Source organism: Camellia sinensis, chromosome 6 (assembly GCF_055761805.1).
Source record: "Camellia sinensis isolate YWXY chromosome 6, ASM5576180v1, whole genome shotgun sequence".
NCBI classification, from domain to species: Eukaryota; Viridiplantae; Streptophyta; class Magnoliopsida; order Ericales; family Theaceae; genus Camellia; species Camellia sinensis.
In genome coordinates, this window is record NC_138966.1 from 201,256,323 (window position 1) to 201,269,037 (window position 12,715).

At 32.1% G+C, this 12,715-nt stretch overlaps 1 protein-coding gene and 2 non-coding genes across 3 annotated transcripts; 1 reads left to right on the plus strand and 2 right to left on the minus strand.

Annotated features, from left to right (window-relative positions):
- Positions 1-1,405: 1,405 nt before the first annotated feature.
- Positions 1,406-7,237, plus strand: LOC114279685 (Protein phosphatase 2C family protein). Its single transcript, XM_028221974.2, has 4 exons — positions 1,406-2,095; positions 2,659-3,029; positions 5,946-6,182; positions 6,735-7,237. The coding sequence occupies exons 1-4, from the start codon at positions 1,810-1,812 to the stop codon at positions 6,948-6,950; spliced, it is 1,110 nt and encodes a 369-aa protein (XP_028077775.2). The 5' UTR covers positions 1,406-1,809; the 3' UTR covers positions 6,951-7,237.
- A 4,033-nt stretch (positions 7,238-11,270) lies between these two features.
- On the minus strand, positions 11,271-11,359 carry LOC114279690 (small nucleolar RNA snoR118). Its single transcript, XR_003635379.2, has one exon. It is a non-coding gene; the product is annotated as a small nucleolar RNA snoR118 (small nucleolar RNA).
- Positions 11,360-11,528: 169 nt separating this feature from the next.
- Positions 11,529-11,596, minus strand: LOC114279689 (small nucleolar RNA R66). Its single transcript, XR_003635378.1, has one exon. It is a non-coding gene; the product is annotated as a small nucleolar RNA R66 (small nucleolar RNA).
- Between the last annotated feature and the right edge of the window lie 1,119 nt (positions 11,597-12,715).

Here is a 12,715-nt window from a genome sequence, read left to right on the forward strand (position 1 = left end):
ATACGCACACCGTAGATTTATTTATTTTTTAGGCATATTGTAGTTTGAAGTAATTAATTTAAAGTTTGTTTATTGTTTCAAGTAATTAACATGCAAGGTTCTTTGCAAAACTAAAGGGCTACCCCCTTTTTTGGAAAGAGTTTTCTTTTTAGGTTGAACATTTCTCATGAGATACAATCAATAGCAATAGTCTGTTTTGGTTGATCTAGGTGCCGCTACAAGGCAACTAAGAAAATTGAGCATCTTCAATGCAATTGTTTATAAAGACTATTGTATTTTGACAACATATTAAAATTACAACTTTTTAATAATTTTATTTATTTAGTTATTTATTGATACAACACAAGTAAATTACAAATGTGTACAGTTTCTAAAGTGAAAATAAAATTCCCAATCAAATATGTAGAGTCAAACCCCTAACATTTTAGTGAGATAGAAGACTAACCTATGTGATTTATATCTTCATACATATGGCGCTATTTGGGAAGGAATTTTTTTAGTTTTTTTTTTTTTTTAATTTTTTACTAAAAGACAAATTGATTACAAAATTAAAAAAAAAAACAAGTCCAAATAAAATATTACATCAAACTCCATAATTATTTCACTTTTTCTCTCATAAACATCACATCCAACCACAAAAAAATCTAACATTTTTCTAAACACAAAATTTTTTTTCTCCAATAATATCTTACAACTAAAAAAATCTATAAAAAAACCCACTTTCCAAACACCCATATAGTCAAGCTTCAACAAATTTTCTACCAAATTCACCGTCAATGTAAAGAGATGAACATAATTTACTACTGAATTAGTTATGAAAACTGAATATTTTTATTTATTTTTATTTTAAGCTCTTAGAGAGTTTTGTCTTATAATTGAGTTAAGGGGTTGTTTAGGATGTTTTAAATAAGTGTACTTTTTGACTTTTTATGAAATATGAGTCAGGTATGGATTAGATATGAAATGATGTGATATAGAGATGATGTGACTTAAATAGGATAACAACTTTTTAACTTTTTAACTTTTTTAGAGGACGACAAACAAAGCCTAATTCTCAAAATTGGTTATAAAACAAGCAATTTCTATATAATAATAATAAAAAAAGAGTCCGGAAAAACAAACGCACAAAAACCATTAACCCGTAAACCCGATTTACAGAGCCCATCATCCGCAAATATGGCCCGGCCCAACAAAACCTTCAGTCAGTGTCTTCTTCGTCAATTTTTTACTTGCTCGAAACCATGGCAGTAGATATGCTGTCGAAGAAAATTACCGAGAATGAAAAAAAAAAAACACAAAAAAACAAAACAGAAAAACAAAAGCAGTTTGAAGCAAAAGGACAAAACTCAAAAGGCGACAAAAAAATAAAAACAAAAACAAAAACAAAAACACAGAAAGCAGTTTTAGAACTGAAATTCCCAATTGTTATCATAAGTAAAAGAGCGTTTCGCATACAACGTCCATACATACAAAATTATGCTTATACAAGATATACAGATATATATATATATACACAGACAGTGAAAGTGACACCCAACAAAAGGCTTCCCTACGTCATCTTCTTCCACACAGAATGAACACAACCATGCTCCTCCTCCACCGAACAACCCCCACCTCCCTCCACCCCTATTCTCTCACCTAGGGTTTCCTTCTCTCTCTCTCTCTACCCCTCTATATATATATATATATATATTCTCTTAAAATTTGGATGAAGAGGGGCTAAAAAAACTTGGCCTTATTGGGGAGAATTGGGTGAGGAGGAGGAGGAGAAGATCAGGGTTTTTGGGTTTTTTAATCGAGAGATGTGGGATGGTGGAGGCGTTGATGAATCAGCTCACGCTTTGTTGGAAGCCATCTGAGGGTAATTCCCGCGGCGCTGATGGTTTCGTCAGAGACGGGTTGCTCCGGTATCGGGACATTGGGAGGTGCTCGAGCGGGGAGTTGTCGATGGCGGTGCTACAGGCGAACCAGGTGCTCGAGGACCAGAGCCAAATCGAGTCCGGACCCTTCGGGACGTTCGTCGGCGTCTACGACGGTCACGGAGGCCCCGAGGCGGCTCGATATGTTTGCGATCACTTGTTCCGCCACTTCCAAGGTTCGTCTTCTGGTTCGATTCTTGTAATTTTTTTATTGAATTGGTATATGTAACTTGTTAAAATTGTGATCTTTTTACATTTACTCAGCTAAATTGGCAACTGATTTAATGCTAAAACACTATGGTTTTGTACTTTCTTTGCTAAATTGGCAACTGTTAATGCAGCAGTAGATGGGATTTTTTATGGCTTTTGGAGGGTCTGGTTTGATTGAACTTTAAATGAAGTTAAACAACAATGGTTTGTGATATACATTGAAAGTATATATAAGGTTTAATCTTTCTAAATACGTCAAAATTAACCAGTGTGTTCTGTATTTGATACACATGGTCACATACACGCACGTACACCCACAGTAATCTAATTTTATTGCAGATTGTTTGTTTTGGCACCATAGAGTGAAGAGTTGAAGATCGTGTTGATATAATTTGGGTTCAACATCAAAAAAGCAATTGCTTCTTATTTTTTGTGATCTTAGACTCTGTGTGTTGATATAATTTGGGTTCAACATCAAAAAAGTAATTGCTTCTTATTTTTTGTGATCTTAGACTCTGTGTTTATGCAGCAATAGCAGCGGAAGATGGCGGTGTTGTAACAGCTGACACACTTAGAAGAGCTTTTCTCGAAACAGAACAAGGGTTCACAGCTCATGTTTCGAGGTTATGGAATGCTCGACCCAACTTAGCATCAGTTGGTTCGTGCTGTCTTGTTGGAGTAATATATCAGCAGACTCTTTTTGTAGCAAATCTTGGAGATTCCCGTGTTGTATTGGGGAAGAAAGTTGGGGACACAGGAGTTATTACTGCCACACAATTATCAACAGAACACAATGCCAACATTGAGGCCGTCAGGCACGAGCTTAAAGAATTACACCCCAATGATCCTCAAATTGTTGTCCTCAAGCATGGAGTTTGGAGAGTAAAAGGCATTATTCAGGTTCTTCTAATTTCTTTCACCATAAAAGCTTGTTGATTGAGCCATGATTTTAATTTCTGTTATGCTGAAAACTGCTGTCCAAAATACGCTTTGTTCTCAGTTTCTACTTGGATTCTCATAGTGTGTGATTCCCTAGATTTTAATTTGAAAGTCTTGAGACCAGCATATGTATCAAGGTTTTTTGACTTTGAATCTCAGTGTTGTTTGAGAACATGCTTGATCTTGTAATGATGCTCGTTTGGGAACAGGCTAATTTAGTAACTTTTTGACTGTTTGGCTAAAAAGGTAGGTAAAAAAAACTTGTATGTTTGGGATGACTTTTTGGCTAATTACGAAAAGATGTGCAAAAAGTAGAGAGAAAAGAGAATCTTTGACTTTTTGGTATGGGTTGTTGACTTTTTGGCTAATTTAGTAACTTTTTGACTAATTGGCTAAAATAGCCTCTTGCCAAACGAGGCCTTAAGATGTCATATCTAACCTCAAAAGTAGCTTTAAGTAATTAGGCTTGTGTAAATGTCAATGGGTTTGTATAATGTGTGCTTTAGAATCATCATTAAAAAAATTTATGCAAAAAAAAAAAAAAAAAAACAGGAATCATCATAAAAAAAGGGTGCTTTCGATTCAACCTTACATGCTGCCATAGTAATCTGAAAGATATGAGCAACAAACTTGGCGTGGAAAAATTAAATATGTCTCGTCTGAGATGCTCCCTGGTTTGTGGTTCAAATTCAAAAGAAATTACTTTTTCATCAACAAACTGACGTAATGAGGAAGACCTAAACCAATAAGGAATGACTGTAGTGCCCTGTGTGCATCCTGTCGAGCTCGAAGCATTTTAAACAAGTAAAAATGGACAGAATAATCTGCTATTGTGCAACATAATTTTCTCTCCGTGTCACTAAAGATGGTGTTTTCATATGGAAATGAAGACATACGGTTTTGCAGCCAACTATTTAGGTGAGAGCTCCCAAGTAGGTATTGTATGTGTAGTTATGATGAAATAACCATGGCTCCAATCCATCTATTACCCTGTTGTAAAAGAGTAGTGGAAGTTGGTCCTTTTCAGGGTTACTAGTAAAAAATTGAACTTGGTGGTTGCATTCTTTGATGGATGGAAGTTACAGAGACGTTGAATGTTGCCATGAGCACATTGCCAAATGGCTTGATATGGTGTACCTAAGGATTGTAGTAGAATGCGGGAGGGGGGCGGGAGCGGGAGCGAGGAAGTGTGAACTGATAGAAGTTTCTTAGGTTAGGAGCGTCTCGGGGAGCGGTAATATATATATATTTTAATACATATTAATTATTTTATTTATTTATTATATTTTTTAAATAATATGTTATTGTTAACTTATTTTTTTATTTTTAATTGATATATATATATATATATATTATAAATAAATAATTATAATAAATAAGGAATAATAAATTATGTTAAAATAAATAAAAAGAAAGATTAGATATTTTATTTTATAATTTTTTTATTATATATGATTTAATTAGATTTCTTTTAAATAATTAGATGATTTATTTTATTTATTATATGTTAAAAAGTTAATAAATAATAATTTACAAAAATTATTATTATATATGATATTTTAAAAATAATAATTAGATATTTTATTATATATGATAAAAATTATAATTTATAAATTTTATTATATATATTAAATATGATAAATTATATTTATTATATGTGATCCATTAAATCATAGAGACGAAGAGATTGAGAACAACGAATCGATTGAGAGACAAAGGGAGAGAGAAGCAGAGACGAAGAGAGAGAGAAGCGCAGAGACGAAGAGAGAGAGAGAGATGAAGACGATTGAGAGAGTGACGAAGATGATCGAACCCCTCAGAGACAAAGACGATCGTGATCGATAGTGAGAGAAGAGAGTGACGAAGACAATCAAAGCCCTAATCCGAGCCCTAAATCAATCCAACTACAAAGTTGCTACCATTGTTCACTGTCGACATCGAAGGCTAGGGTCTCTCTCTCTCTCTCTCTCCCCCTTTTACGATCCCGTCTTGGACTGAATCGCGTTTCTCTTTGCACAGAAACGCAATTCCTACACGTTTCTTTCTAAGAAACGCGGAATCGCGATTCTTACTCAGAATCCCCACCTAGTTGGACGATTCCTGCAACTAAGAAAAAAACTATACAATGCCAACCAATGTATGTTTAGATTGGAGATTTTTTTTTTATTTTTTTTTATTTTTTTTTTAGATATCATTATTCCGATGGGCTAGAAGTTTAGACATGTTCAAAATTTTTTTTTTTTTTTGCCCCTCTCTCATCTTGGTCAATGTAAAAGCCCTTATACTATATGAATTTCATGTATGTGGAGGTTCTCCTGCACCTTTTCTTTCTCTAGAAGTTTCTTGTCTCATCTCTACTGCTACCAATAGTCTTGTTCTCCTTTGATCATTTGACATAGGACCATTTAGGATATTTTTGTACTTCCACAATGAGCTTGTGACTTTAAACATCTTTTGATAACTTTTGAGTTTCCATAGCCCTTTTTCTTTTCTTTTTTTTTTTGGATGAGTTTCTTTAGCACTTTATGGTAGTGACTAATTCCTAACCTTACGAAGAAAGGAAAAAAAATGGAGAGTAGAAATTGTACCACATACAAGCTTTGTTGCCTTTAGTTTGAAAATTTCAACAATGAATTTTAATTGTTAAAAGGAAACACGAGAACCAGATCTTGTTGATTTTTATTACTTTTGAAACCTTTTATATTAAGAAAATTCTCTAGAGGTATTTTCCCAGATTTTTAGTACTTACTAAAAAAGAAGAACAAAAAAACTCATTGTTTTAGTATGTTCTCCATTTTAGCAGCTAGTACTTTGAATCTTCAATGCTTTCTTGATATCTGATTCTAATTCTAAACTTTATGGTTTTATGTGATTCAGGTTTCTAGATCTATAGGTGATGTTTATATGAAAGATGTGCAGTTCAACAGGGAACCACTCAATGCGAAGTACAGACTTTCTGAACCGATGAATATGCCTATCTTGTCTGCTACCCCGTCTATTCTTCCTCATCCTCTACAGCCAAATGATTTATTTCTTATATTTGCATCTGATGGTTTATGGGAACACTTGAGTAATGAAAAAGCTGTGGATATTGTCCATAGTCATCCGCGTGCAGTAAGATTTTGTCATCTTTTATCTCCTTTTGTAATCACTCTCTTCTGGACTGAAATTGTGAACATTAAAATGACCTTTAAAATTTGCATCCTGATTTGTCCATAATTTGTTTGTTTTGTGGTGGTTGGCCCTGTAATTTCATTTCGAATTACTGGTTTTATAGGAGATATCATACGTATATTCTAAGGAGTAGTATTATGAGAATTTATATTACGTAGGAGACATCATGGTTTGGTCATTCATCAAAACGGCTGCACAAAGTTTTGTTGATAAATTTCATATTTTAACCATTCAGTGGCCTGATTAAAAAAAAAAAACCATTCAGTGGCTGCATTCTTATAGAAATTATTTCTATTAATTCCCTTTATACACAAATGGTATTATTTGTCAATAGAGAACGAAAAAACATTAAAAATAATGTCCACAGTTTTAACTAACAGTATCGAGATACATATTGGTCTGTGTATCGGCAAATATTTAGATTTTGATTTTGTGTCTGTGAGTGCAAGAGATATAACCTCTGTGCTCACCATAACATTTTTGGTAATGCAGGGAAGTGCGAAGAGGCTTGTCAAGGCTGCCCTCCAAGAAGCAGCAAGAAAAAGGGAGATGCGATATTCGGATCTTAAGAAGATTGACAAGAAGGTCCGACGCCATTTTCATGACGATATAACTGTTATTGTTTTGTTCTTAAACCATGACCTTATTTCCAGAGGCATAGTGCAAGACACTGCTCGACTCTCAATCCGAAGTGCTCTGGAGCACTGATAATGATTTCTGAACCTAATCATATATATATGCTTCCTCTGATTTTTGCAATGCCGAAAACACTATACTACCTTCACGAGATGTGTTGGGATGCGGAGCTAGTGAGCAACATCAACAAAGCGGTCATGATTAAATGATATATACTGAGTTCATTGTTTTTAAAAAGAGGTAATACTTATAAATTTTTGTTGTTAGAAAGATAAGAGATGTTCTTTAGTAATACTATCTTTATTTGAAAGCATGGTCTACTATACTACCAAAATAACAATGGCAAGTTACTTCTCTCATTTGTTTTCTGTACTTGTAGCTGCATAAAAAGTTAGGGGCAAATTACAAACATCCCCTCGAGGTTTGGTAAAAATACAGATTTCTCCTGAGGTTTGAGAAATTACAAATTGCCCCCTGAAGGTCAAATTTACATAACAAATTATGGGAGAATCTGTATGAAAATAAAAACCTCAGGAGGTAATTTGTTATGGAAATATAAACCTCAGGGGACGGGATGTAATTTCTCAAACCTTAAGAGAAATTTGTATTTTCACCAAACCTCGAGGGGCGTTTGTAATTTGCCCAAAAGTTAATACCGAGTACAAAGTTTTTTTGACTCAGGGTACTCACTGTTCAAAAAAAAGGGAACAAAGTTTCCAAACAGTAAGGTCTGAGAGAGAGAGAGAGAGTGAGTAAGCACACTACCTGATTCTTATTATTTGAATTTTGAACTCATGTTACATTGAGTAAGCGTATCATGTACAATGTAATATGATTTGAGAATAAAATTAAAATCAAACTTTAGATTGCAAATTAACAAATTTCTTATCCTTAATCAACGGGTTAATTACAAAAAAAATCTTAGGGTTTTGCGTATTTTTCAATTTAAATCTCAGAATTTCAATTTTGACAAACTAAATTCTAGAGTTTCATTTGTGTTTCAATCTGATTCCTCGGTCCATCTCCGTCAAATTAAACTAACAGAAATCTGGGTAGAAATTCAGACTCAAATCTACATGTTTAAATACTTGTATCTTCCTCGTTTTAACTATGTTTCGCCTCATTTTTGCATTGTTAGATTCACCTCATGGCGTAGTTTTCATTTCGTTCTTCATACGCCTTGTTACACATCTTTTTACCTGTCGTCGGAGTTCCGAAATTTGACCAAAAATAAGATTTTCTCTCTTTGGGCAAAATTTTTATATTCAAATTCACATATTCAAGTATTTATATCTTCCTCGTCGTAATTTCGTTTCACTTTATTTTTGCGTCGTTAGATTCAACTCATGACAGTTATTATTTCACTCATCATATACCTTATTTCACCCTTTTTTTGCATGTCGTTGAAGTTCTGAAAATTAGTCAAAAATAAATTATCTTTTTTTTCCCCCCCCTTCCTTCCTCCTCCTCCTCCTCCTCCTCCTCCTAGCTTGCTACTGCTGCTGCTTCATCGTCATTATCTGCAAGATAAGGTGGTGGTGGTAATGGTGGCGGTGTCATCAAGTAGTGACAATCAACCTTTGTATAGGTGGCAATTTAACATACAATGGAGCATTTCCACCTAGATAGAAAATGCTCAATTCTCTCTAACGCAGATTTGGTGGCGTGAACTCAATCCCTATGTGACAAAATTTGTAATCCTCGAAGCCAACACCACCTTCACCAGTATCCCAAAGCCTCTGCTCTTCGTTGCAAATCGCGATCGATTTTCTTTTGTCAAGGGAAACATCGTTCACAGTGTGTTTCATGGCCGGACTTCGTCGCTTGTGTCCCACGAAGACCCATTTGTGCTTGAATCAGAACAACGTAGAGCCATGACTATGCTTCGTCGTGCTCCATTGTATGTTCCATTGCCACCTAGACAAAAGTTGATTGTCACTATTCGACGACACTGCCTCCATTACTACCACCACCTCATCTTGAAGATAACGATGATAAAGCAATAGCATCAACAAGCCAAGAGGGGGGGCTACAGAGGAGGAGAAGAAAAATAAATAAATAAATTAAAAAAAAGAGCTTATTTTTGGCCAACTTTCGAAACTCCGACGGCATGCAAAAAGATGTGAAACCAGGCATATGAGGGATGAAATAAAAGCTAGTCCATGAGTTAAATCTAACGACACAAAAATAAGATAAAATGGAGTTTCGATGAGAGAGATACAAGTGAAATTTTTGGCCAACTTTTGGATTTAAATCTAAAAATTTTGCCGAAAGAACAAAAAAATCTTATTTTTGGCCAACTTTTGGAGCTCTGACGGCAAGTAAAAAGATGTGAAATAAGACATATAGAGAATGGAATGAAAATTAGGTCATGAGATGAATCCAACGATGCAAACATGAGGCGAAACAGAGTTAAAACAAGAGAGATACAAGTGTTTAAACATGTGGATTTAAATCTAAAATTCTGTCCAGATTTTTGCTAGTTTAATATGATGGAGGTGGACGGAGAGATCAGATTGAAATATGGATGAAACTCTATGGTTTGTTAAAATTAAAATTATGGAGTTTAAATTAAAAAATACGCAAAACCCTGGAGTGTTTTTTGTGATTAACCCTCAATCAAGTCAATCAATTGTTTGACAATTTGAATAGTTTTAATTTATTAGTTAATTAAAAAATAGAGACACTTTTTCATAAATTCTTTTTTACCTATTTATGTTCTATTTAATTTACATTATTTTCTTATATTCCAATAAGTTTTATGAGTGACATAGTTATCAAAATATCCCTAATAATATTCACATTTACAAAGCGAATGTTCTGTAATGTGAATGTTCAGACGATCAATGTGAATATTCATATTGTAAAATGTGAATATTCACATCACTAAATTGTTAATCGTTCAAAAAATATTTATAATAGTAGAAATGTCCATCAAATACCTTAAATATGAAAATTAAAATTTAATAGATCAAATGTTCAAATAATAAGACTTATTAGAATGTAAGAATATTTTATGGACTAATTGAAATACAAACACTTAAAAAAAGATTTTCTAGTAAATCTTCCTAAAAAATGGTTATTAAATATTTATATAATATATAACATTAACTTACATAATATTTTTTTTTTATATAACCTCAAATTTTACATTTCAAAGTTCTCTCTCACACTATCATTGCAAATTCAGTGAATTTAAAGAAGATTAATGCTTGGAAGCACTAAAAAAGGAGCACTAGAGAAACACTAATGATGTGGCTCTCCCTCTAATGTGATGGTTGTCTCTTGTGTTTTTTTTTTTTTCTTTTATTTTTTACATTTTTCAACTCATTAGAGCTATTAATAATGTGATTTTTTAGTAATCCCTATCATTGCTTTTAAAGAATTGAAAAGTACAGAGCTTTAAGAGTTGCAAAAAACAATGCGGGAACTGTACATTGATTTTTTTAAAAATATTTTATTACAAACGTTTCATATTTCTGGTAAATTTTTTATCTATTATTTTAATCAACTAATCTAAATGCTTACAAAAATCTATCTATATTTTTAGACTGTTTTTCTTTCTTTTTTACTTTTGTATGTAAGTCAAATTTTTGTACTTTTAAAAGCATCTTCAACCAAAAAAAAGAAAGGGCTAAATTTTGAATTTTCTTTTTTATATACTCCCTCCGCCTCAAAATAATGATCTCTTTGAGAAATCTAATTTTTTTGATAGTATAATTATTATATTTTAAAAAAAAAATTTAAAATTACCTTTTAATAGTATATTTTTTTTTTTTGAAAGATATCAATATTATAATTATATTTTTTATGTTAATGAATTTAAAAGAAAAATAAAATGAGAAATTTATATTATTTTTATACTTTTTTTTAAAAAGAGATTAATATTTTGAAACGGAAAAATTATTAAAATACAAAAAAAAACTTATTTAAAAATAATATTTCAAAAATCAAACCAACCACGCTTCACTTCCTCTACTTCTCCATGGCAATTAGATGAAAAATTCCTGCTATCTTTATGAAAGGGTTTATTCTCTTATATTTTATTTTAGGATTTTAAATTAAGAGAAAATTTTGTAAAAAGTGTCATATAAAAAGTTATTCTCTCAAATTATATTTAAATCTTAATTATTAAAAGCAAAAGCATCTTACATTAAACTTCTAAGACTCAATTTCAATTAATGTTCATTTTAGATGGTAAATTAATGTTCCATCAATTTCCATATTTAAGTAATAAATTTATATAAGAACTAAAAATGCCCATACTACTTGATGCTGCAAAACATTCAAATCAATAAATCTTTATTTTAAATTCAAAATAATTAAAAGAGTTTTAAAAGTACCAATAAAAAAACGAAATAGAATTAGGATAAATGAGAAAATAACAAATTGAGATCAGAAAGAGCTTTCTAGGCTGCATATTATCCATCAAGAAAAGCAGTTTCAACTGCTCAGAGCCCAGTGCACATTTCATCATCTCTACTGGATTCTTTCTATACCAATCCTCCAAATCAAACATAACAACAAAATAAAACATAAAAGCAAAAAAAAAAAAAACCAATTAGATTATTCATAATAATATCTATCATAATATTTATAATTACAATTTATTTTTATTAAAAAAAAAGGAAATCCATAATTTATAAAGTGCTCCTCAGATTGTAATGTTGTCATCAAATTAAACAATCAGGTCTCAAAGATTTCATGCCATCATTGGAGCCACCATTCTCCATACAAAGTAATAACAACAAAAAAACCAATCAAATTAATTTTAGAAACATAAAAGAGAAAGAGAGATTGTGTTGAAAAAGAATCTAGCAGATCAATATTCACTGTGCCTGTGAAAAATTTCTGAGGCGAAGTGACTCAACCATACTGCACTAAATTTGTGCCTATATATATACGTAGTACATATATATATACATGACAGCAAAACCCTTCCACTGAAATTCAAAGGGTTCCCATCAATAGGCAACTCTCTAATCAAATACATATACATAAATACAGAGAGAGAAAGAGAGAAAGAGAGAGAGAGAGAGGGGCTTACGTGAAAGGAAGAAGGATAACCTAGGGCTTAAATACTGGAGAATTTAAGAATTAGGGTTTGGTTCGATGGTGTCTCACTAAATTACCGAAAAAGCCTTCACAGGCCCGGTTTGATTGAACTTCGGCTCTCTCTTTTGTGGGCCCAATTCTATGCACCTAACCCATGTGTAATGGCCCAATTTCTTTACCTGTGACCCAATCTATCCTTGACGGGTAAGCAGCTTGATCCAAACTTAAATCCCCTCCTTAAAAAAAAAAAAAAAAAAAAAAAAATTGCATTAGAATGTTTTCGAGACAAGCCGAGATATTAAAATTTTAATAGGTCTCAATTTATGTTTAGGTTTAACTTTTTTTACTTGTCGAGTCGATCAAGTTTTAATCAAACCAAACTATAGTAGTTTATTTTTTATTTTTTTATAGTGTATATAATATTATTGAACAAAACTCCAAAAATTAATAAGTTTTAAAATGTGTTTGAATTTAATTTATTTATATAATAAGTCGATCGCAAATGAATTTTTAATAAGTTGAATATGAGTCAAGCTTAAATAATTTAGTTTATTTCACCATTTTATAAACATGTTCAATGTTTCAGTTAGTGATTAAATTTGTGTCCATGATATATCTTCTTTTTTTAAAATAAAATAAAAAAATGAGAAGCAACAACAACGGTTGAACCAAAATCCTGTGCAATTTATAGATTTTTCAGACTCTGTGTCTTGATCCAACTCATGAATATCACTTTTATTCTTTTATTTGTCATGAGTTTTAGCTAAATCTATTTAACTCTA